General features: G+C 46.0%; 1 protein-coding gene across 1 annotated transcript in view; it reads left to right on the plus strand.

Annotated features, from left to right (window-relative positions):
* Positions 1 to 26,650, plus strand: part of LOC137372991 (broad substrate specificity ATP-binding cassette transporter ABCG2-like) — a 68,426-nt gene that overhangs the window by 15,318 nt on the left and 26,458 nt on the right. The window contains exons 5-11 of the mRNA XM_068037633.1: positions 3,599 to 3,751; positions 5,653 to 5,810; positions 9,280 to 9,431; positions 14,689 to 14,772; positions 19,876 to 19,938; positions 20,930 to 21,168; positions 25,769 to 25,851. Of these exons, the coding sequence (XP_067893734.1) occupies positions 3,599 to 3,751; positions 5,653 to 5,810; positions 9,280 to 9,431; positions 14,689 to 14,772; positions 19,876 to 19,938; positions 20,930 to 21,168; positions 25,769 to 25,851 (932 nt within the window). The remainder of the gene's footprint in view (positions 1 to 3,598; positions 3,752 to 5,652; positions 5,811 to 9,279; positions 9,432 to 14,688; positions 14,773 to 19,875; positions 19,939 to 20,929; positions 21,169 to 25,768; positions 25,852 to 26,650) is intronic.

Here is a 26,650-nt window from a genome sequence, read left to right on the forward strand (position 1 = left end):
CAGTTTTTGAACATTGATACTGTACGAGATGCCTGATTAGGTGAAAATGTGGTCGTAGTAGTTTGCAGTTATTAAAATCTGTTACCCAGCATCTGGTTCAGGATTATGCAGAAACATATGGGTCTGAGATTCAGTAAAACAATTGTTTTGATTACCAAGGAAACGTTGTGTAGGCAGTGGGACAGCTGGGACAAGCTGCTTGAAAGATAAAAAGGCATTTGGAGAGAAATGATATTGGGACAGAGTTTGGTGGCAAAATAAAGATGACTTTAATGGCGCTTGCGGTTATTAATGTGTAAATTGTCCAGAAACTTGTGGTGAGGGAGAGATTCCCTGTGAGTTTCGAATAGCTACAAGTTACTGGATGATTTCTGCTACTCCACCATTGGCCTCGAGAAAACGGCAGCTCGTCCTCAACCGCTCCAAAAAGTTGCTGCATTTGGGCATTAATTACCCACTGCAAAAGGTTAGGGCTGGTAATTAACAGCCTAAGGACCTTTTAATGAGGCAATTTATGTTCCTCAATGCCACTCAACCTCTCCAGCCCAGAAAAGGAACATTTGAAACGATGAGGCCTTATTCCTACAGGTATGTTTGTCCAACGTTCCCTCTCTGACTTTCTCTCCCTCACATCCCCCCCCCCACTCTTCCCCCCCCACTCTTCCCCCCCCCCACTCTTCCCCCCCCACTCTTCCCCCCCCACTCTTCCCCCCCCACTCTTCCCCCCCCACTCTTCCCCCCCCACTCTTCCCCCCCCACTCTTCCCCCCCCACTCTTCCCCCCCCACTCTTCCCCCCCCACTCTTCCCCCCCCACTCTTCCCCCCCCACTCTTCCCCCCCCACTCTTCCCCCCCCACTCTTCCCCCCCCCACTCTTCCCCCCCCCACTCTTCCCCCCCCCACTCTTCCCCCCCCCACTCTTCCCCCCCCCACTCTTCCCCCCCCCACTCTTCCCCCCCCCACTCTTCCCCCCCCCACACTTCCCCCCCCACTCTTCCCCCCCCACTCTTCCCCCCCCCACTCTTCCCCCCCCCACTCTTCCCCCCCCCACTCTTCCCCCCCCCACTCTTCCCCCCCCACTCTTCCCCCCCCACTCTTCCCCCCCCACTCTTCCCCCCCACTCTTCCCCCCCCCACTCTTCCCCCCCCCACTCTTCCCCCCCCCACTCTTCCCCCCCCCACTCTTCCCCCCCCCACTCTTCCCCCCCCCACTCTTCCCCCCCCCACTCTTCCCCCCCCCACTCTTCCCCCCCCCCACTCTTCCCCCCCCCACTCTTCCCCCCCCCACTCTTCCCCCCCCCACTCTTCCCCCCCCCACTCTTCCCCCCCCCACTCTTCCCCCCCCACTCTTCCCCCCCCACTCTTCCCCCCCCACTCTTCCCCCCCCACTCTTCCCCCCCCACTCTTCCCCCCCCACTCTTCCCCCCCCACTCTTCCCCCCCCACTCTTCCCCCCCCACTCTTCCCCCCCCACTCTTCCCCCCCCACTCTTCCCCCCCCACTCTTCCCCCCCCACTCTCCCCCCCCCACTCTCCCCCCCCCCACTCTTCCCCCCCCCACTCTTCCCCCCCCCACTCTTCCCCCCCCCACTCTTCCCCCCCCCCACTCTTCCCCCCCCCCACTCTTCCCCCCCCCACTCTTCCCCCCCCACTCTTCCCCCCCCCACTCTTCCCCCCCCCACTCTTCCCCCCCCCACTCTTCCCCCCCCCACTCTTTCCCCCCCCACTCTTTCCCCCCCCACTCTTTCCCCCCCCACTCTTTCCCCCCCCACTCTTTCCCCCCCCACTCTTTCCCCCCCCACTCTTTCCCCCCCCCACTCTTTCCCCCCCCCACTCTTTCCCCCCCCACTCTTTCCCCCCCCCACTCTTTCCCCCCCCACCCTTTCCCCCCCCACTCTTTCCCCCCCCCACTCTTTCCCCCCCCCCACTCTTTCCCCCCCACTCTTTCCCCCCCCACTCTTTCCCCCCCCCCACTCTTTCCCTCCCCCCACTCTTTCCCTCCCCCCACTCTTTCCCTCCCCCCACTCTTTCCCTCCCCCCACTCTTTCCCTCCCCCCACTCTTTCCCTCCCCCCACTCTTTCCCTCCCCCCACTCTTTCCCTCCCCCCACTCTTTCCCTCCCCCCACTCTTTCCCTCCCCCCACTCTTTCCCTCCCCCCACTCTTTCCCTCCCCCCACTCTTTCCCTCCCCCCACTCTTTCCCTCCCCCCACTCTTTCCCTCCCCCCACTCTTTCCCTCCCCCCACTCTTTCCCTCCCCCCACTCTTTCCCTCCCCCCACTCTTTCCCTCCCCCCACTCTTTCCCTCCCCCCACTCTTTCCCTCCCCCCACTCTTTCCCTCCCCCCACTCTTTCCCTCCCCCCACTCTTTCCCTCCCCCCACTCTTTCCCTCCCCCCACTCTTTCCCTCCCCCCACTCTTTCCCTCCCCCCACTCTTTCCCTCCCCCCACTCTTTCCCTCCCCCCACTCTTTCCCTCCCCCCACTCTTTCCCTCCCCCCACTCTTTCCCTCCCCCCACTCTTTCCCTCCCCCCACTCTTTCCCTCCCCCCACTCTTTCCCTCCCCCCACTCTTTCCCTCCCCCCACTCTTTCCCTCCCCCCACTCTTTCCCTCCCCCCACTCTTTCCCTCCCCCCACTCTTTCCCTCCCCCCACTCTTTCCCTCCCCCCACTCTTTCCCTCCCCCCACTCTTTCCCTCCCCCCACTCTTTCCCTCCCCCCACTCTTTCCCTCCCCCCACTCTTTCCCTCCCCCCACTCTTTCCCTCCCCCCACTCTTTCCCTCCCCCCACTCTTTCCCTCCCCCCACTCTTTCCCTCCCCCCACTCTTTCCCTCCCCCCACTCTTTCCCTCCCCCCACTCTTTCCCTCCCCCCACTCTTTCCCTCCCCCCACTCTTTCCCTCCCCCCACTCTTTCCCTCCCCCCACTCTTTCCCTCCCCCCACTCTTTCCCTCCCCCCACTCTTTCCCTCCCCCCACTCTTTCCCTCCCCCCACTCTTTCCCTCCCCCCACTCTTTCCCTCCCCCCACTCTTTCCCTCCCCCCACTCTTTCCCCCCTCCCCACTCTCCCAACAGTCCATCCTTTTCTTTCTGTACCTGGTTTAACTATAATTTAAGTCAATTATGAATCACAGAATTATGGCTCTCTGAAAGAGCAATTCACTCAGTTCCATTCCCCTGCCTTCTCCCTGTAACCCTGCACATTTTTCCTTTTCATATAACTGTCTAATTCCCTTCTTCATGCTTCAATTGAACCTGCCTCCACCACACTCTCGGGCAGTGCATTCCAATTTTAAAATTGGTGCCAGACCAGCAGCCAAAGTTGGTCAGCAAACAGATGATGGGCGAAATGGACTTGGTTTGACTTAAACACATGTAACCACATCACCTGTGGACCTGGTATTAAGTCATGTCAGCTCTGGGAGTTCATTCTTTTGTTGACCTGGTTTTAATCCTGATAATATGCGACATTATAGACAAAAATGCTACATAGTTGCTGCAATCCTACTTGTGTCATTTGTTTTACCCTCAGTTGTGAGATGCATTATTTGGTGATTAGAATATACTGCCTTTTATATTGTAATAAAATCTTTCATCTTGTAGGACTATATGATGTCTGGGACACTGACTGTGAGAGAGAATTTGGAATTCTCTGCTGCATTGAGGCTGCCCAAGAACATCAGCAAGTTGGAAAGAATAGATAGAGTCAACAATCTCATTGAAGAGCTCGGACTCAGTAACATAGAAAACACCAGGGTAACGCTTTATCCTGAAAGTTGGCATCGTTTATGGCCAAAATGATTATTCGCCGCCAGTTATTTTACAACTATATTTTATAATGCACATTTATTCCCTTTTCCCTGCCTTGAACTTTACTCTGATTCCACTGTCAATGATCACTTCCTTTAAGCATTCTCTGGAGGAGCTGCTATCACCATTTGCTCCACTACTAGGAATCATATAAGCTTGCTTACTGACTCATTCACTAGCTTTGCTGTCTTGGTGAGATAACTGTGCCTGCATACATCCTACGTCAGGAAATTTGGTCACGTATTGTGCCTAACTTTCCAACGTGTGCTTGTGGTGGGTGAGGCTTCCCATCCAGGCAGCATCAATTACCTCCCTTTTCCTTGACACTCACCATGAGCAGCCGTGCCTTCAACTGTCTAGGTCCCAAGTTCTGAAATTACCTCCCTAAACCAGATGCTAATCCAATCAGGTCAGCCCCTCAGCCTTTTCTAGAGAAAAGAGCCCCACCCTGTTCATCTTTCCTGATAGTTATAACCTCTCCGTTCTGGTATCATTCTTGTAAATCATTTTTTGCAACTTCTCCAGTACCTCTATATCCGTTTTTCTAATATGGAAACCACAGCTGTGCACAGTGCTCCAAGTGTGGTCTAACCACAATTCTATACACGTTTGAAATAACTTCTCTGAAATTTCAATTATTTTCCTCTATAAATGAATCCCATTGTTTTGTTTGTACTTTTTATGGCATTGTTAACCTGTATTGCTACTTTTAATAATTTGTGTATCTGTACCCCAGATCTCTTCGCACCTTTACCACATTTTGACTTTTATTTTCCAATGACTGTAGCTAGTCCACTGATGGCCATGAAACCATTGTCGATTGTCATAAAAACCCATCTGGTTCACTAATGTCCTTTAGGGAAGGAAATCTGCTGTCCTTACCTGGTCTGGCCTACATGTGACTCCAGACCCACAGCAATGTGGTTGACTCTTAAATGCCCTCTGAAATGGCCTAGCAAGCCACTCAATTGCATCAAACTGCTACGAAGTCAATAAGGAATGAAACCGGATGGACCACCCAGCATCAAGCTAGGCACCGGAAATAACAACGGCAAACCCAGCCCTGTCGACCCTGCAAAGTCCTTCTTACTAACATCTGGGGGCTTGTGCCAAAGTTGGGAGAGCTGTCCCACAGACTAGTCAAGCAACAGCCTGACACAGTCATACTCATGGAATCATACCTTACAGACAATGTCCCAGACACTGCAATCACCATCCCCGGGTATGTCCTGTCCCACAGGCAGGACAGACCCACCAGAGGTGGCGGCACAGTGGTCTGTTGTCTGGAGGGAGTTGCCGTGGGAGTCCTCAACATCAACTCCAGACCCCATGAAGTCTCTTGGCATCCGGTCAAACATGGACAAGGAAACCTCTGGCTGATTACCACCCTCCCACCCCCGCACCCCCCCCCCCCCCCCCATCCCTCCCTCAGCTGATGAATCAGTACTCCTCCATGTTGAACAGGACTTGGAGGAAGCACTGAGAGTGGCAAGGTCACAGAATGTACTCTGGGTGGGGGACTTCCATGCCCATCACCAAGAGTAGCTCGGTAGCACGATTACTGCCCGAGCTGGCCGAGTCCTAAAGGACATAGCTGCTAGACTGGGTATGCGGCAGGTGGTGGGGGAACCAACAAGAGGGAAAAACATACTTGACCTCATCCTCACCAGTCTGCCTGTTACAGATGCATCTGTCCATGACAGTATTGGGCCAGCGCAGACACCATGAGCCAATTGGCCTCTTTCTGTGCCTTAAACTTTCTATGATTCTATGTTGCCTCCACTTTGCACTATGTATGTATGAGAATAAAGTTCTCCTAAACAGTCCTATTTTAATATTTTTGCCAGATTGGAACTTTATTTACTCGAGGTTTGGCTGCAGGAGAGAAAAAGAAAGCAAGTATTGCCATGGAACTGGTCAGGGATCCTGGGGTCCTGTTCTTAGATGAACCAACGAGTGGTTTGGATACCAGTAATTCTCATGTTGTCCTGCAGTTACTGAGAAGGTACTTTAGTATAGGGTTTAATCTGCACTCCCAACCACAGAGCCACATCCAATAGATGTATGGGTGAGAACCCAACAGCATTGTAGCTGCTTCTCTGGCCTGTATTCCACTCTGGTCTAGTGAGGCTGTGCTGAGAGAATAGGAAACGGTGGATCGGACCTTAAATGCAAAGGTGTCTAGGACCTACTGCAGAGGGTTGTGGATGCTCCTTCGTTGAGTATGGTCAAGACTGAGAGCAAAAGATTTTTGGGCACTAAGGGAATCGGGGCGTTAAAGGTTAGAGTAGGAATGTGAAGTTGATGTAAAAGGTCAGCTGTGGTATTACTGAATGGTAGAGCAGGCTCCAGGGGCTGTATGGCCTCCTCCTGCTCTTGTCACTTATGTTCTTGTGTACAAACGAATGCTGTCATTGAAAAAGCAGTGAAGTGGCCCAAAGATGTGCATTTTCTTTCTTCTGGTAGTGGGGTGAATAAAGAGTTTACTTGCATAATCCTCAGCCTGACTTTTCCACTAACTTTAGCAAGTGCAGAAAAGTCTTGTACCAATTTCAGTGTTGAATCCAAGCTCTGAGGTAAGACAAAGTGGTTCAATAGTTATAAAAATAAATTACTGCAGATGCTGGAAAGCTAAAAGAAAATATTGGAAATACTCAGATCAGGCAGCATCTGTGGGGAGAAAAACAAAGAAATGAAAGAACACTGGTCTTAAAAGTTAACACTCTTTCTCCCTCCACAGTTGCTGCTTGACTTGCTGAATATCTACAACATTCCTAGTTTATATTTTCAGGTTTCAGGTCGATGAGCTTTCAGAATTGGAGTTTAAAGAGCTGTAACAGTTTATAGGGAATGCATAGCCCGGAGAAATGAGGGGGTAGGGGAGGAAAGATAAGAGGAAAGGTTTATGTTAGGGTGGGGAGCAGGAGAGATTAAATGATAAAAAGGATGATGATGCGAGCTAAAAGGAGATGGTAATTTAAAAAGAAAAGGCTGATGGATTCAGAGGAGGTGTAAATGGCAACAGTAGAACCATTGCCGTCATTTGCTGTCTGAAAAATGGGAGCAGTGCTTGTGATCTGAAATTGTTGAATTCCGTGTTGAGGCCAGAAATCTGAAAAATGCCTAAATAATTGTTACATTTTATGTGCCTGCATATTAATGCAATTCACAGCCATGTCTGGTTTTCCAGTCTATCCATTAGATCCCCAAGTTTTTAAAGAAAATACAGCTCTCCGGTGAAAAACATTTTAAGGAGATCTGGGATCATTAAAAAAAAAGTAAAAAGCTCAGGCTATCCAATAATGGTAAGAGGCATTTCAGCCTCGATGTAATAAAAACAGAAATTGCTAGAAATACTCAGCAGGACAGGCAGCATCTGTGGAGAGAGAAACAGAGTTAACGTTTCAGGTCAATGACCTTTCATTGCCAACCCCTCAAGGCAAGTGGAATTGTTATCAGGGACAAAACAAGGAAAAAACTCTTCAATTCAGACAATACAGAAAGAGGCGATAAGAGACTGGGGAGGGGCAAAGGATTTGCTTGTCTAGTTTGCTCAACTTTGCTGCAGTTCATTATTCACAGCTTGTCACTGATTCCTACATAATTGAACATTTACAGATTTGCTCAGTACACACAGACATTCCACCTGACAGTTTTTGCACTGCTTGATAAAGGATATAATGGGCAATATAAGTGTCGGTAACTGGATAAAATATGAGTACAGCATATGCTGCGTTTATCAAAATTTTTAAAAGATAGGCTGCATTTTTTAACACCGTGCCTCATCTGTTTAAAGAGTTAGCATAAATTTTTATATGGAAAAGTTACTGAATAATTTTGGAAAAGTTTGAGAGCAGTAACTGCTGAGACATTCCATTAGTACATTTGCATGGTCTATTGCATGGAAGAGAAGTTTGGTGCTTTGTATATGCTCACACTGCACAATACCATTCAGATTTGAGTCTCTGCCCTAGGCAAAAAATATCACATCGCAGCCCAGGGTTTTGGAAGAGAGTGTAATCTTTAATTACAAGTGTGGAACTTGAAGTGGTTGAGGCAAACAGCACAAATGCGTTTATCCAGAACTGAGAGACTATAACTTTCAGGAAAGATTAAACAGGCTGGATTGTTTTCTCTGGGAAAGGGAAGGCTGAGAGGTGACCTGATAGAGGTCTTTACAATTAATTTGACAAGGTAGATGCAGAGCAGATGTTTTCACTCGGGGAGACCAAAACTAGGGGCCATAAATATAAGATAGTCCCTAATAAATCCAATAGGGAATTCAGGAGAAACCTCTTTACCCAGAGAGTGTTGAGAATGTGGAACTCGCTACCACAGGGAGTGACTGAGGCAAATAGTATAGATATATTTAAGCAGAGACTAGATAAGCACATGCGGGAGAAAGGAATAGAGAGATGTGTAGATAGGTTTAGGTGTAGAGGGCTGGGAGGAGGCCCGCGTGGAGCATGGACCAGTTGGGTCATAGGGCCTGTGCTGTCAATTCTGTGTAATTCATCTGAAATGTTACGTTATCTACTATCCTTTTTGGAAGAACTTCAATCTGCACATAGAGGTGTTTCCATGAGACCACAAGAAAATTCTATGTAAAATCTTTAATGTACACATTTAAGAGGTATACAAAGAAAATTCAATTGATAAATTTAAACATACTGTTGGAAGATATGTAATAGTTTGCTGATTTTTTTTTAAAGACCTTTATATTGGACATTAAAAAATTCACTTCCAAAAAAAAGGGTGAATTTTTTTTTAAAGCATTGAGTCATTTATGGGAAGCTGGTGGTTTGATTGTGCAGAAGGAATAAAGGGTTTACATGGGCAATAACCATAATAAATGTGAACAAAAGAATTTTTCTAATGGAGCAGAGTTGAGACAAAAAGCATGACATAAACAGCAGATCAAGCAGTACAGACAGGAAATGTAGAGTATTTGTAACACATACCCAACTTCTAGTGAATTGCCCCTGATGTTTCTCTCTGTCAGTCGACATCTTGTTATATGAAAGATGGCAATGGAGTTTCAAGAGACATGAGAAACTCTACTGAGCCACGTAGTGGCCAGAGCCTGTAACTACATCGTGATTGTTGACATAGTAAATTTGAATAGGAACTACTGACAGAGGAATTTACAGTGGTAAATGTTGACCCAAAGGTGTGACCAAAAATTGTGGCAAAAGGTAGTAAAGTTTTTGAATGGAAAATGTGTACTTTATGCAAGATTTCTAATACATATTGATGGATACATGTGGACTCGTACAGCACAGAAGGAGGCCATTTGACCCGTCGTGTCTGTTACTGCCTCTTTGAAAGAGCTGTCAAATATAGATGTAATGTGCCAGTTTTAAATATAGGCTTACGTAGCAGTATAATTTAACTCTGATTTGCTTTAGCTAACCTGTAGATTCAGAATTTTTTGGCAGTAATATTTACAAATGTTTGATGTACGTTTCTCTCAGGTTGGCGAAGCAAGGGAAAACAGTCATCTTCTCAATTTACCAGCCACGGTATTCAGTGTTCAAGCATTTTGACTCAGTGACACTGCTGACCAACGGCAAACTAATGTACCATGGTCCTGCCAAACATTCTATTGATTACTTTAAAGCAATTGGTAAGTATTTTGAATGAATCGGCGTAAAAATGTGTATTTTTTTGTGAGTTTAAGTGCTTTGCTACTTCTCAATCACTTGCATATTGCATAGAGGAAACTAAATTCAGATTAACCAACCAACAGAGTAGTTCACATTCGGAAAAAGAATGATCTTTGAAGATATAAGTGTGAGAATAATATTTTATTTCAAGAACCATCTGATTTGAAGAAGAACTTGCATTTCTTTAGCACCTGGCATGACCTCAAGATATCCCAAAGTGCTTCACAACCAATGAAGCACTTTTGAAGTGTAGTCACTGCTGTAATGTAGGAAACACAGCAGCCAATTTGCACACAGCAAGATCCCACAAACACCAATGCGATAATGACCAGATAATCTGATTTAGTGATGTTGATTGAGGGATAAATATTGGCCAGGACACCGGGGAGAACTCCCATCCCCTTCAAAATAGAAGCTGTGGGATCTTTTGGGTCAAATAGAGTATTAATCTTTTCCTCATAATTAAGGAAGATGTGTATTGTGGCAATTGGTTTATTATAGCTGAGAGATTGCCATTTTCAATGTTTTGAGACTGGTCCAGAAGTGCGATACTCAATCATATTTCATGAGTAGAAAATGTAGAAATTTCGGGAAGTTAGAGTGAAATGTCGCACTTCGCCATATTGCTTGCCCTAAACTTGCGATTGCTGGAGTATCATGACTAAATGCTTCCTCCCTCACCCCCTCACTGCCCTGTAGTTGCAGCCAATATGTCTGTCACTGGACAGTTAGGCTCCTAGACTACGCACACAAGTATTCAACTTGGAGGCTATCCTCAAGCACGATTAGCAATTATTGAGCTTCCACACCCATTACGTAATGGATTGTTGACGAATGGTTCAGTTGATAAAGATTTTGGATTCTGTAGATGTGTTGGTAGGTGTTTTAGGATTGATGAATGGTGCAAACAGTAACTTTCTTTTAACATGTAATTTACACGACAGAAAGCGGCCATTCAGTCTGAAGATCCATTCGAATGTTTATGCTCCTGACTAATCTCCTCCCACCTTACTTTATCCAACCCTATCGACATATCCTTACATTCATTTCGTCCTTGTTTTTTTGATTCTTTCTTGGGATGTGGGCATCACTGGCAAGACCAGCATTTGTTACCCGTCCCTAATGGCCCTTGAGAACTGAATGACTTGCTAGGCCATTACAGAGGGCAGTTAAGAGTCAGTCACATTGCCGTAGGTCTGGAGTCACATGTAGGTCAGACCAGGTAAGGACAGCAGATTTCCTTTTTCTCTTCAGCACTGTATTATTCTGTGAATTACAGATGTATGAAGAAAGAGTTGTCTAAAGCGGGCTGGGACGATAGACTACAGGGGAAGTCAGTCGATGAGCAGTGGCAGATTTTTAAGCAGAAATTTCTTAACACTCAGCAAACATTTATTCCAGTCAGAAGGAAGGACTCGAAAAGAACAATGAACCACCCGTGGATAACAAAGGAAGTTAAGAAGAGTATCAAATCAAAAACAAAGGCGTACAAAGCGGTGAAAATGAGTGGTAGGCCAGAGGATTGGGAATTTTTTAGAAACCAACAGTGGATGACTAAAAAACTAATAAAGAGGGAGAAAATTGATTCTGAGAGTAAATTGGCAAGAAATAGAAAAACAAACAGTAAGAGCTTCTACGGGTATATTAAAAGGAAGAGAGTAGCTAAAGTGAGTGTGGGACCCTTAGAGGATGAGGATGGGGAATTAATAACAGGGAACAGGGAAATGGCAGATAACTTAAACCAATATTTTGCATCAGTCTTCACGGTGGAGGACACTATAAACATCCCAACAATAATAGATGAGCCAAGGTGTAAATGGGAGGGAGGAGCTTGTAACAATCTCTATCACGAGGGAAAAGGTGCTGGACAAACCGATGGGACTAAAGGCAGACAAGTCGCCAGGACCTGATGTCCTGCATCAAGGGTTTTAAAAGAAGTGGCTGCAGAGATAGTGGAGGTATTGGTCATAATATACCAAAACTCACTGGATTCTGGTAGGGTACCAGCGGATTGGTAAACCACTAATGTGACACCCCTATTCAAGAAAGGAGAGAGACAGAAAGCAGGAAACTATAGACCAGTTAGTGTAACATCAGTCATTGGGAAAATGCTAGAGTCCATTATTTAGGAAGAAATAGCAGGACATTTAGAAAAACATAATGCAATCAAACAGAGTCAACATGGTTTTATGAAAGGGAAATCATATTTGACAAATTTGTTAGAGTTCTTTGAGGATATAATAAGCAGAGTGGATAAAGGGGAACCAGTAGATGTTGTGTATTTGAATTTTCAGAAGGCGTTTGATAAGATGCCACATAAAAGGTTATTGCACAAAATAGGAGCTCAGGGTATTGGGGGTAATGTGTTGCCATGGATTGAGGATTGACTAACACACAGAAGGCAGAGAGTCAGGATCAACGGGTCTTTTTCATTTGGAAAGCCATAACTAGTGGAGTGCTACAAGGATCGGTCCTAGGGCCTCAACTATTTACTATCTATACTAATGACTTAGAGGGACAGAGTGTAGTGTATCCAAATTTGCTGACGATACAAAAATAGGTGGGAAGGCATGTTGTGATGAGGACAGAAAGAATCTGCAAAGGGATATAGATAGGTTAAGTGAGTGGGCAAAAACTTGGCAGATGGTGTTCAATGTGGGAACGTGTGAGGTAATCCACTTTGGTAGGAAGAATAAAAGGGCAGATTATTATTTAGATGGAGAAAGACTACAAAATACTGCAGTACAGAGGGATCTGGGTGTTCTTGTACATGAAACACAAAAAGTTAGCATGCAGGTGCAGCAAGTAATTAGGAAGGCAAATGGAATTTTGGCCTTTATTGCTGGGGGGTTAGAGTTTAAAAATAGGGAAGTCCTGTTACAGCTGTACAGGGTGTTGGTGAGGCCACACCTGCAGTACTGTGTACAGTTTTGGTCCCCATATTTAAAAAAGGATATACTAGCATTGGAGGCAGTTCAGAAAAGGTTCACTAGGCTGATTCCTGGGATGAAGGATCTGTCTTATCAAGAACGGCTAAACAGGTTAGGTCTTTATTCATTGGAGTTTAGAAGAATAAGAGGTGATCTTATTGAAACATATAAGATTTTAAGGGGGCTTGACAGGGGAGATGTTGAGAAGATGTTTCCACTGGTGGGGGAATCTCAAACTAGGGGACATAGTTACAGAATAAGGGGTCACACATTTAAAACTGAGATGCGAAGGAATTTCTTCTCTCAGAGGGTGGTGAATCTCTGGAATTCTCTACCTCAGAGAGTTGTGGAGGCTAGGTCACTAAATGTATTTAAGGAGGAGGTAGATAGATTTTTGAAATCTCGGGGAGTCGAAGGTTATGCGGAGCAGGCCTGAAAGAGAAGTTGAGGCCGGGGACAGATCAGCCATGATCTTATTGAATGGTGGGGCAGGCTTGAAGGGCTGAATGGCCTACTCCTTCTCCTATTTCTTATATTCTTATGATACCATTACTGAGACTAGCTTTCAATTCCAGATTTTTATGATGAAGGGTCACAGACCTGAAACGTTAAGTCTGTTTCTCTCTCCACAGATGCTGCCAGACCTGCCGAGTAATTCTGCCACTTTCTGATTTCATTTCAGATTTTCAGCATCTGCAGTATTTTGTTTTTATTTTAGTGTTTAATTCACTGCCACGTCTCTTCCAGGAATGCCTACCTTGAAGAAATTCTGCTCTTCTCTCTGGGATTTTCGTTTGTCTCTTTTACCTTGTTCACCTTCATTGCTTTCCATTTCCCTCCTGGTGTTTGATAAGGTGTTGACCAAAACTCGTTTTCACAGCCACATCTCCTTCCTCAGTGACTGTCTCCGGCTCCGACTTATTCCACGTGGATTCCAACTGAAGTTTCATCCTACCTTCATGTTTTGAATCCACCCAGGATTACAGGTATCTCCGAGACATACAACGTTCATTGGACTGCTACTCTCGCCGCATCCTGAGATCCACACTCAGTGCTATGCGCTGCCACATGCACACACTGGACCTCTCTCTCCAGCAGCACTGTCTCACCTTATCTCAAAGCTGTTCTACTCCGCAGTTTCATTTCATCCTTCGTCTTATCTGATGCATTAACAAAAAATGTTTTCTCTTCCTTTCAGGTGTTAAGGAACACAAGCTCCAGCAGCTGATGGGGACTAATGCCCCTCCCAATCCTTCTTCCCCCTCACTTCCCTCTGACCCCATCCCTTCTGATCTGACCCCTTGCCGTGTATTCACTATACCCTGTGACCTCCCCCTCTCTGACGCTGAACGTTCTGTACTCAGCAAAGGACTCAGTTTTATCCCCTTACGCCCCCACCTCAATGAATTTCGCGCTTGGCATGCCGTTGAGCTCTTCTTCCGTCGCCTTCGCCTCCGGGCTCACTTCCTTGTCCGGGAGTCCTCCCCCCAACCAGCAGACCCATTCACCCGCCTCCAGCATTCTCCCTCTACCTGGATCCCTCCCTCTGGCCTTTTACCCACTCTTGATCTTTTCATTGAGAACTGTCGGCGTGACATGGCTGTCTCAATTTCTCCGCCCCCCTCACTCACTCTAACCTGTCTCCCTCCGCACTTGCTGCACTCCGTTCTCTCAGGTGTAACCCTGACATTGTGATCAGACAGTTGTGATGAAAGGTCACAGACCTGAAACGTTAACTCTGTTTCTCTGTCCACAGGTGCTGGCTGACCTGCTGAGTATTTCCAGCACTTTCTGTTTGCATTCCAGATTTTTATAAATTAATTGAATTTAAATTCCACCGGCTGCCATGGTGGGATTTGAACACATGTCCCCAGGGCATTAGCCTGTGCCTCTGGATTACTAGTTCAGTGGCATTACCACTTTGCCACTGTCTCTCGTGTCTTTATCTAGCATCCCTTAAAGGCAAATGTTTCTCTCATTCATTCTTTTGGCTCTCGGACAGGGGCCCATGGAAAAGTGAAGAACTCTTTAGAAGAAAATAACTTTTCTTGCATGTAAATGTGAAGCATTTTTTCAGATGTATATGGTAGCAGCTTGTGTGACTCAGCATTGATTGAAAGCTTCGACTTGCACGTCACTTCTACAATTTTGATCCTTTCTGTCTTTGGTGCCCTTCGTAAAAGTAATTTCAGTTTTCTGAAATACATGAGATTTAACAAGAATGGTCACAAAAATGATATCTTGTTACTTGTGAAACATTAATATATGTTTTCCTTCATAAATATAGGATACAGATTTCATTCGCATGAGAACCCTGTTGATGGTATTCTTGACATCTTGTGTAAAGCTGCAGAAAATAAAACTGATACCGGTACGTGTCGGTTTGTTTCATCTTTTGGTCATCTCATTCATTTGATCTTGATTAAAGGAGTGGGAGATGGATGGTGTTCAGTTCGACTCCTTGTCTTTTCCCCTGGGCTCCAGTCTATCCAATTGACTCTGTCTGCTGACTTTAGCCGTTCAAAGTGGAAGATGCTCCCTGAGCTACATTGGTGCCCAATGCCTCCATTTTAAAATTCTCATCCCCATTTTCAAATCCCCCCACCCGCCAATCCCTATCTCTGTAACCTCCTTGATTTCTACAATCTTCACAAATCTCTGCTCTCCTCCAATTCTGGCCGATTGTGCATCCTCAATTTCCTTTGCTTCACAGAGTGGAGGTACAGTAGGGGATGATGCACAGCCAAATATAGAAGGGAAACTGAGTCAGTCTGGAAGGCAGAGCAAATATAGACCTGTTAAGGCACAAGCGAATAATGCAAGGCTGGATGGCTAATGCAAGGAGTCTTAGAAGTAAGGAAGATGAATTGAGGGTGTTGATTAACACACAGGAATATATTACTGATATCACAGAGACATGGCTGAAGGAAGGGCAGGACTGGCAACTCACTATTCCAGGGTACAGAATCTTCAGGCGTGACGGGGGGGAGAAGTGTAAAAGAGGAGGTGGTATTGCACTGTTGATCAAGGAGTCAATTACTGCAGTAAAGAGGAATGATATCTTAGAAGGTTCCTCAAGTGAGGGTAGAACTTAAAAACAAAAAGGGGGCAATCACTTTGCTGGGAGTGTACTACAGGCCTCCAAACAGTCAGGAAGAAATATAGGAACAGATATGCAGGCAAATCTCAGAGAGGTGCAAAAATAATAGGGTAAAAATAGTAGAGGATTTCAACTTACCTAATATCAACTGGAATAGTCTTAGTGCAAAAGGCTTAAAGGGGGAGGAATTCTTAAAATCCATACAGGAGAGCTTTTTGAGCCAGTACGTAGAAAGTCCTACAAGAGAAGGGGCAGTACTGGACCTAATCCTAGGGAATGAAGCTGGACAAATGGTAGAAGTATTAGTGGGGGAGCATTTCGGGAATAGTAACCATTACTCTAAGATTTAAGATAGTTATGGAAAAGGACAAAGGTGGACCGGAAATAAAGGTACTGAATTGGGGGAAGGCCGATTTCAATTTGATAAAACAGGATCTGGCCAAAGGGGACTGGGAGCAGCTACTTGTAGGAAAGTCTACATCAAACCAGTGGGAGTCAAAGAGGAAATAGTGAGAGGTCATAGCAAACATGCTCCCGTAAAGGTGAAGGATAGGACCAACAAGTCCAGGGAACACTGAATGTCAAGGGATATAGAGGATTGGATCAGGAAAAAAGGAGGCTTATGGCAGATTCAGAGGGCTGAAAACAGCGGAGGCATTAGAGCAGTATAGAAAGTGTAGGGGGGTACTTAAAGTAATTAGGAGAGCAAAGAGAGGGCATGAAAAAACACTGGTGGACAAGATAAAGGAAAGTCCCAAGGCGTTTTATAAGTATATTAAGGGCAAGAGGATAACCAGGGAAAGAGTAAGGCCCATTAGGGACCAAAGTGGCAATCTGTGTGTGGAGCCGGAGGACGTAGGTGCGGTTTTAAATGATTACTTTTCATCTGTGTTAACTATGGAGAAGGATGATGTAGGTGTAGAGATCAGGGAGGGGGATTGTGATATACTTGAACAAATTAGCTTTGAAAGGGAGGAAGTATTAGCGGTTTTAGTGTGCTTAAAAGTGGATAAAACCCCAGGCCCAGATGAGATGTATCCCAGGCTGTTATGTGAGGCAAGGGAGGAGATAGCAGGGGCTCTGACACAAATTTTCAAATCCTCTCTGGCCACGGGAGAGGTGCCAGAGGACTGGAGGACAGCGAATGTGGTACCACTATTCAAGAAGGGTAGCAGGGATAAACCAGGTAATTACAGGCTGGTGAGTCTAACATCAGTGGCAGGGAAACTATTGGAAAAAATTCTGAGGGACAGGATTAATCTCCACTTGGAGAGGCAGGGATTAATCAGGGATAGTCAGCATGGCTTTGTCAGGGGGAGATCGTGTCTAACTAACTTGATTGAATTTTTCGAGAAGGTGACTAGATGTGTAGATGAAGGTAAAGCAGTTGATGTAGTCTACATGGACTTCAGTAAGGCTTTTGATAAGGTCCCGCATGGGAGATTGGTTAAGAAGGTAAGAGCCCATGGGATCCCGGGCAATTTGGCAAATTGGATCCAAAATTGGCTTAGTGGCAGGAGGCACAGGGTGATGGCCGAGGGTTGTTTTTGTGAATGGAAGCCTGTGACCAGTGGTGTACCGCAGGGATCGGTGCTGGGACCCTTGCTGTTTGTAGTGTACATTAATGATTTAGACATGAATATAGGAGGTATGATCAGTAAGTTCGCAGACAACACGAAAATTGGTGGTGTCGTAAATAGTGAAGAGGAAAGCCTTAGATTACAGGACGATATAGATGGGTTGGTAAGATGGGCGGAGCAGTGGCAAATGGAATTTAATCCTGAGAAGTGTTCAGTTTCTGGTCAATGGTGACTCCCAGCATATTGACAGTGGAGGATTCAGTGATGGCAATGCCATTTAATATCACGAGGAAATGATTAGATTCTCTCTTGTTGGAGATGGTCATTGCCTGGCACTTGTGTGGTGAGAATATTACTTGCCACTTATTAGCCCAAGACTGCTTCAGTATCTGAGGAGTTGCGAATGGTGCTGAAAATTGTACTATCACCAGTGAACATCTCCACTTCTGACCTTGTGATGGAGGGAAGGTCATTGATGAAGCAGCTGAAGATAGTTGGGTCTAGGACACTACCCTGAGGAACTCCTGGAGTTGAGCTGATTGACTTGCAACAACCACAACCGTTTTCCTTTACGCTAGGTATGACACCAACCAGCAGAGAATTTTCCCCTTGATTCCCAATGACTGCAGTTTTGCTAGGGCTCCTTGAATGCCATACTTGGTCAAATGATGTCAAGGGCAGTCACTCTCACCTCACTTCTGGAGTTCAGCTCTTTTGTCCATGTTTGGACCAAGGCTGTAATGAGATCAGGAGTTGAGTGGCCCTGGTGGAACCCAAACTGAGCGTCACTGAGCAGGTTATTGCTAACAGCACTGTCAACGACCCCTTCCATTACTTTGCTGATGCTCGAAAGTAGACTGATAGGGTGGTAATTGGCCGGGGTGGATTTATCCTGCTTTTTGTGTACAGAACATACAAGGACAATTTTACACATTGCCAGGTAGATGCCAGTGTTGTGGTTGTACTGGAACAGCTTGGCTAGAGGCGCAGCTAGTTCTGGAGCACAAGTCTTCAGTACTATTACCAGATTGTGTCAGGGCCCATAGCCATTGCAGTAACCAGTGCCTTCAGCTGTTTCTTGATATCACGTGGAGTGAATTGGATTTGCTGAAGATCTGTGATGCTGGGGACCTCAGGAGGAGGCTGAGATGGATCATCTGCTCGGCACTTCTGGCTGAAGATGGATGCAAATGCTTCAGCATTGCCTTTTGCACTGATGTGCTGGGCTCCCCCATCATTGAGGATGGGGATATTTGTGGAGCCACCTCCTCCTGTTAGTTGTTTAATTGTCCACCACCATTCACGACTGGATGTGGCAGGACTGCAGAGCTTAGATTTAATCTGTTGGTGTGGGATCGCTTAGCCTTGTCTATCGCATGCTGCTTCTGCTGTATGACATGCAAGTAGTCCTGGGTTGTAGCTTCATCAGGCTGACACCTCATTTTTAGATATGTCTTATGCTGCTCCTGGCATGTCCTCCTGCACTATTCATCGAACCAGGGTTGGTCTCCTGGCTTGATGGTAATGGTAGAGTGGGGAATATGCCAGGCCATGAGGTTACAGATTGTAGTTGAGTACAATTCTGCTGCTGCTGATGGCCCACAGCGCCTCATGGATGCCCAGTTTTGAGTTGTTTGATCTGTTCGAAATCTATCCCATTTAGCACGGTGATAGTGCCACACAACATGATGGAGCGTATCCTCAATGTGAAGACGGGACTTCGTCTCCACGAGGACTGTACGGTGGTTACTCCTACCAATACAGTCATGGACAGAGGCATCTGCAACAGGTAGATTGGTGAGGATGAGGTCAAGTATGTTTTTCCTTCTTGTTGGTTCCCTCACCACCTGCCGCAGACCCAGTTTAGCAGCTATGTCCTTTAGGACTTGGCCAGCTCAGTCAGTAATGGTGCTGCTGAATTACTCTTGGTGATGTACGCTGGGTGGGGGGACCTCAATGTCCGTTTTGTGCCTTTGCTACCCTCAGTGCTTCTTCCAATTGGTGTTCAGCCTGGAGAAGTGCTGATTCTGAGTGGGGTGGGGGGGAGAGCAGTAGGTGGTAATCAGCAGGAGGTTTCCATGTTTGATCTGATGCCATGAGACTTTGTGGGGTCCAGAGTCAATGTCGAGGACTCCTGGGGCAACTCGCTCCTGACTGTATACCACTGTGCCACTACCTCTGGTGGGTCTGTCCTGCTGGTGGGACAGGACATACCCGGGGAGGTGATGATAATATCTGGTACATTGTCTGTAAGGTATGATTCCGTGAGTATGACAATGTCATACTCAGTGAGACTCCATAATTCCTTGCATATGACCTACAGGATGATACTGCCCCTAGTTGGCACAACCTGGCAATCTTGTTCAGAGGTTGCAGGATAGGTGATGTGAGAAGTGGAGAGAAAGTCACACTGGTGCAGTAAGGTGGTTCTGAGGCACATTTAGACTAAGTGGAGAAAGCTTTTATTTGACTGTGGTGCACCTGGCCGGGGAATCCTTGGCAATGGAACTGGGTAGCTAAAATATCAAGAGTTCCATTTTCTGGCACGAGCACCCCTCATAGAATAATGCAGCATAGGAGGCCAGTCAGCCCCTCGAGCCTGTTCCATCATTCAATTGGATCATGGCTGATTTGTATCCTAGCTCCATCTACCCTTTTTGCCTCCATAATCCCTTAATACTCCCTCACCCAACAAACATCTCATTGATCTTAGTTTTGAATTTTTAAATTGAAATTTGTGGGAAAATAGCCGTTTCTCTTCCACGTTTTCTTATATTCTTAACCTCTCTTCTAGATCATCTACACGAGTTATACCCAACGCCTGAGACCAGTCACTGTTACAGTTCCGAGATGAAAGGTAAGTTAGTGTAAAGCACGCTTTTGGGGTATCCATACTTGATCAAATCAGAAGACTGTTCAGCTGGCCTGATGCCATGCTCTGAATCTCCCTCTCTCTAACCATTTCAATGATCCACTACTCTCCTTTCAAAAAAACCTCGCAAAATCTCATCTCTCCCAACAAGGCTTTGTGTCCAACTCGCTGTTTCCCCTGAAGTGCTATGGGAATTTCTTTGCACGAACAGTATTGTATCAGGCGCATGATCATCAGCTATGAGCTTGGACATTTACGGGGCCAATTTTTCCAGAGTATTATGGACAAATGATAGGGGGGGAGGGGCAAACACCTGGGCACAGGTGTAGAGCTGGTGAGAGCCCTTGAATCGGATAATGACACGCGAGCACATTTCCTATCGTTTAGCGGGGCAGGAGCCTGTTTAGAAGAATTCCTGCTTAAACTGCACATTGGAAGTTGATGGGCTGCACCTTGGGATCACAGGTTCTTTAAAGGAGCAGCCAGTAACTTTTAATTTTCATATATTGTTTTATGGAATTAGAACAAATAAATGGCGGGTGAATGTTGACCTAGAGGTCACAGTGTCAGAATAAGGGGCTGGCAATGTAGGACTGAGATGAGAAATTTCTTCACTCAGAGGGTTGTAAATCTTCGGAATTTTCTCCCCCAGAGAACTGTGGATGCTCAGTCGATGGATATACTCAAGACTGAGAAGAAAAATTAGAAACATTTTTTATGCAGCAAATTTTGATCTGGAATGCACTGCCTGAACAGGTGGTGGAAGCAGATTCAGTAATAACTTTCAAAAGAGAATTGGATATGTACTTGGAAAAGGAAATAATTTGCAGGGCCATATGGAAAGAGCAGGGGACGTTGCACTAATTGTTCAGCTCTTTCAATGACACAGTGAGTTGAATGGTGCCCTTGCTGTATGAGTTTATGAAGTGCAAAACTCTTTATAACTTATTTAATTATATCCAACATTTTAATGTAGATTCTGGAACGAGTGCTCATGCTATCCCTGACAGATTAGCATGTGTGTACCGTGCATCGTCTTACTTCAATGACCTGGCGACAGAATTAGAAAAGCAGTCAAATTATAGCAAGAAGTTTCAGAGTTCACTCTCCCACCAACACATCACACATGCAACATCCTTTTTCCATCAGCTGAAGTGGTTAGGCAAGAGAATATTCAAGAAGTACCTTGCTGATCCCCATATCCCAATTTTTACGGTAAGACTCATAATAAATGCATGCCGTCTTTTCTACATTTATCTTAGTCATGAGACAAATGGGAGGGATTTCAAACTGCAACAGTCCAAGTGCATTTGTGATCATTTTAAAACTGGAGTATGTTTTTACAGTTACAGCCTTGTGAATATTTCAATATTAATGAATTTGTTGCATCATTTCCTCTCACAACTGAACACCTCCTCTATAAATCGCTGAGTTTCCGTAGTTACCAAATCATAATTCAAAACAGATTGCGACACAAAGTGTTCATATCACAGCTTTCACGTCATTCTAGGCTGGCTTTGTAAAGTCATTTTTCTGAAAGTACACTACTGTGGGAAGCCTCACTGATTGGACATGCTTGCTCACAGTTTTCTGATCTGTGTGGTCAGTGCAGAAAGCTCCTTGTCATTAGCCATGGCTCAGTGGGTAGCAGTCTCTTACCGCTGAGTCTGAAGGTTGTGGGGTCAAGCCTGGGGCAGGGCAGCACTGTTTGAGGTGCTGCCTTTTGGATGAGACGTTAAATCGAGGCCCCATCTGCTCTCTCGGGTGGATGTAAAAGATCCCTTGGCAATATTCGAAGACGAACAGGGGGGTTCTTCCTGATGTCTTGGCCTGTAGGTATCCCTCAACCAACACCGAAAAACATGTTACCTGGTCATTATCATGTTGCTATTTGTGGGATCTTGTGCACAAATTGGCTGCTGCATTTCTTACAACACTGACTATACTTCAAATGTACTTTACAGCCACTGAAATACTTTTGGACATCCTGACGTTATGAAACAAAAACAAGAAATGCTGGAATCACTCAGCAGGTCTGGCAGCATCTGTGGAAAGAGAAGCAGAGTTAACGTTTCGGGTCAGTGACCCTTCTTCAGAACTGACAAATATTAGAAAAGTCACAGATTATAAACAAGTGAGGTGGGGGTTGGGCAAGAGATAACAAAGGAGAAGGTGCAGATTGGACCAGGCCACATAGCTGACCAAAAGGTCACGGAGCAAAGGCAAACAATATGTTAATGGTGTGTTGAAAGACAAAGCATTAGTACAGATTAGGTGTGAATACACTGAATATTGAACATCAGCAAGTGCAGACCTGAAGAAAAACAACCTGAAAAAAACAGTGGGTAAGCAAACTGAACAAACTAAGATGAAATGAAATAAATGCAAAAAAAACATTGTAAAAAATGTAAAAAGGAATGTAAAAAAAAAGGAAGAAAAAATAACTAAAAATGAAAGTAAAATGGGGGGCTGTCATGCTCTGAAATTATTGAACTCAATGTTCAGTCCGGCAGGCTGTAGTGTGCCTAATCGGTAGATGAGATGCTGTTCCTCGAGCTTGCGTTGATGTTCACTGGAACACTGCAGCAATCCCAGGACAGAGATGTGAGCATGAGAGCAGGGGGGAGTGTTGAAATGGCAAGCAACCGGAAGCTCAGGGTCCTGCTTGCGGACTGAGCGGAGGTGTTCCGCAAAGCGGTCACCCAGCCTGCGCTTGGTCTCCCCAATGTAGAGGAGACCACACTGTGAGCAGCGAATACAGTATACTACATTGAAAGAAGTACAAGTAAATCGCTGCTTCACCTGAAAGGAGTGTTTGGGGCCTGGGATAGTGAGGAGAGAGGAGGTAAATGGGCAGGTATTACACCTCCTGCAATTGCAGGGGAAGGTGCCCTGGGACGGGGACGAGGTGGTGGGGGTAATGGAGGAGTGGACCAGGTTGTCGCGGAGGGAACGATCCCTTTGGAATGCTGACAGGGGAAGGGAGGGGAAGATGCGACTGGTAGTGGCATCACGCTGGAGGTGGCGAAAATGGCGGAGGATGATCCTTTGGATATGGAGGCTGGTGGGATGAAAAGTGAGGACAAGGGGAACCCTGTCACGGTTCTGGGAGGGAGGGGAAGGGGTGAGGGTAGAGGTGCGGGGAATGGGTCGGACACGATCGAGGGCCCTGTCAACCACAGTGGGGGGAAATCCTCGGTTGAGGAAAAAGGAGGTCATATCAGAAGCACCGTCATGGAAGGTAGCATCATCAGAGCAGATGCGTCGGAGACGGAGAAACTGGGAGAATGGAATGGAGTCCTTACAGGAGGTAGGGTGTGAAGAAGTGTAGTCGAGGTAGCTGTGGGAGTCAGTGGGCTTATAATGGATATTGGTAGACAACCTATCCCCAGAGATGGAGACAGAGAAGTCGAGGAAGGGAAGGGAAGTGTCAGAGATGGACCATGTAAAGGTGAGAGAAGGGTGGAAATTGGAAGCAAAGTTGATAAAGTTTTCTAGTTCGGGGCGGGAGCAGGAAACAGCACCGATACAGTCATCAATGTACCGGAAAAAGAGTTGGGGGAGGGGGCCTGAGTAGGACTGGAACAAAGAATGCTCGACATATCCCACAAAAAGACAGGCATAACTAGGACCCATGCGGGTACCCATAGCGACACCTTTTACTTGAAGGAAATGCATGGAGTTGAAGGAGAATTGTTCAATGTGAGAACAAGTTCAGCCAGGCGGAGGAGGGTGGTGGTGGATGGGGACTGGTTGGGCCTCTGTTCCAGGAAGAAGCGGAAAGCCCTCAAACTATCCTGGTGGGGGATGGAGGTGTAGAGCGATTGGACGTCCATAGTGAAGAGGAGGCGGTTGGGACCAGGAAACTGGAAATTGTCAAAATGACGTAGGGCATCAGAAGAGTCACGGATGTAGGTGGGAAGAGACTGGACCAGCGGAGAAAAGATAGAGTCTAGATAGGAAGAAATAAGTTCAGTGGGGCAGGAGCAGGCTGACACAATGGGTCTGCCGGGACAGTCCCGTTTGTGGATTTTGGGAAGGAGGTAGAAGCGGGCTGTCCGGGGTTGTGGGACTATGAGGTTGGAAGCTGTAGAGGGAAGATCTCCAGAGGAGATGAGGTCAGTGACAGTCCTTTGGACGGTGGCTTGATGTTCGGTGGTGGGGTTATGGTCCAGAGGGAGGTAGGAAGAAGTGTCCGTGAGTTGGCGTTGAGCTTCTGCAAGGTAGAGGTCGGTACGCCATACAACAACAGCACCACCCTTGTCTGCAGGTTTGATGACCATGTCGGGGTTAGACCTGAGAGAACGGAGTGCCTCAAGTTCCGAGGGGGACAGGTTAGAGTGAGTGAGGGGGGCAGAGAAATTGTGACGACCAATGTCTCGCCGACAGTTTTCAATGAAGAGATCAAGAGCGGGTAAGAGGCCAGGGGGAGGGGTCCAGGTAGAGGGAGAATGCTGGAGGCGGGTGAATGGGTCTGCTGGTCGGGGGGAGGACTCCTGGTCGAAGAAGTGAGCCCGGAGGCGGAGGCGACGGAAGAAGAGCTCAACGTCATGCCGAGCGCGAAATTCATTGAGGTGGGGGCGTAAGGGGATAAAACTGAGACCTTTGCTGAGTACAGAACGCTCAGCATCAGAGAGGGGGAGGTCAGAGGGTATAGTGAATACACGGCAAGGGGTCAGATCAGAAGGGGTGGGGTCAGAGGGAAGTGAAGCGGAAGGAGGATCTGGAGGGGCATTAGTCCCCATCAGCTGCTGGAGCTTGCGTTCCTTAACGCCTGAAAGGAAGAAAAAAAGTTTTTTGTTAATGCGTCGGATGAGACATAAGATGAGATGAAACTGCGGAGTAGAACAGCTTTGAGATAAGGTGAGCTCCAGCAGCTGATGGAGGGTAACGAGGTTGGAAGTGCTCTTGTGCCTCATCTTGCAATTCATGCTGTTTTCCAGCATTAGATTAGAGCGTGGGCTTTTTAGGTGATGTCAAGTTCTAATTCTTCCTAGGTTGCGATTGGCAAAAGTTAATATGATTTATATAGTTTAAAAATAATAGGTTATAATTCAACTAAACTACCGATCAGAACTGATTAGTAAGCTCGTTCTGTGCAAATCAATAATGGTGATGAGGGTTCTACTACTCCACAGTGTCAGCTAGTGACCAGAGTATGGAACTGCAGGTGGACCCAAACATACTTAGTGTTCCAGCATCACATTAATGTCTGACTTCGAGTAATCCTGTGGGCAGGCATCACCAGATGTGAAAAGAGTTAACGCTGAAAAAACACTAAACGCTGTCGACACGAATAGAAAAACAAAATACTGCGGATACTGGAAATCTGAAACAAAAACAGCAAATGCCTGAAATACTCGGCAGCACTGTTGACATAATTTAAAGAAAGACTTGCACTTCTATAGCACCTTTCATGACTTCAGGACGTCCCAAAGTGCCTCGCAGGCAATGTAGCCCTTTTGAAATCTTGTCACTGTTGTAGGAAACATGGCTGTTGATTGGTACACAGCAAGATCCCGCAAACAACAATGTGTTAATGACCAGATAATCTGTTTTAATCAGGGTTAGTTGAGAGATAAATATTGGCCAGGACACCGGGGAAAACTCCCCAGCTCTTCGAAATAGCAACACGGGATCTTTTATGTCCACCTGAGAGGGCAGACAGGGCCTTGGTTAAACGTCTCATCCAAAAGAGGGATTTTAATAACATACACAAGCATTTGAGAATTGGAGCACCAATTTGCCATTGTTACTATTTATTTAGATAGTCCTGAAAGATCCATGTGCACTGATTCCTCTTGCTTTTCTTCAGGTGACAGTAGGGACGTTACTGTGCCTGGTTTTGGGATCTGTGTTTTACCGTATCAGAAACAATCGTGTTGGGATTCACAACAGGTCAGTATGATTTCATAGACTTAGACAATTAAAATGTCATGGACAGGTATAAAAAAATAATCAGAAAGGCTAGTAGAATGCTGGCCTTTATATCTAGAGGGCGAGAGATCAAGAAATTTATGTCACAGCTCCTGTTCTAATGTAGGCATGGTATAAATCAGGAAATTAGAGATAGATGTAACAAGGGTAATATGGTAATCATAGGGGAACTTCAATCTACATATAGACTGGGTTAGCCTAATTAGCACTAACGCTGTGGAGGACGAACACCTGGAATGTATACGAGATGGTTTTCTGGAGCAGTAAGTTGAGGAACCAACTGGAGAACAGGCTATTTGAGACCTGGTATTGTGCAATGAGAAAGGGTTGATTAATAATCTAATTGTTAAGGAGCCTGTAGGGAAGAATGATCATAATATGATGGAATTTTACATTATGTTTGAAACTCATGTGGTTGAGTCCAAAACTAGGGTCTTAAATCTAAACAGAGGAAACTATGAAGGTGTGAGGGGCAAGTTGACTGTGGTAGTTGGGAAACTACATGAAAAGGTATGACAGTAGACAGGCAATGGTTAGCATTTAAAGAATTAATACGTGGTTCACAACACATTTACATTCCGATGAGGCAGAAAAAATGATCCAACCATGCCTAACAAGAGAAGTTAAAGATTGTATTAGATCAAAGAAAAGAGTCTTATAATGTTGCCAAAAAAAGTAGTAAGCCTCAGGGTTGGGAGCATTTTAGAATTCAGCAAAGGAGGACCAAGAAATTGATAAAGAACGGGAAAATAGAATATGA

This window comes from Heterodontus francisci, chromosome 1 (assembly GCF_036365525.1).
Source record: "Heterodontus francisci isolate sHetFra1 chromosome 1, sHetFra1.hap1, whole genome shotgun sequence".
Classification (NCBI taxonomy): Eukaryota; Metazoa; Chordata; class Chondrichthyes; order Heterodontiformes; family Heterodontidae; genus Heterodontus; species Heterodontus francisci.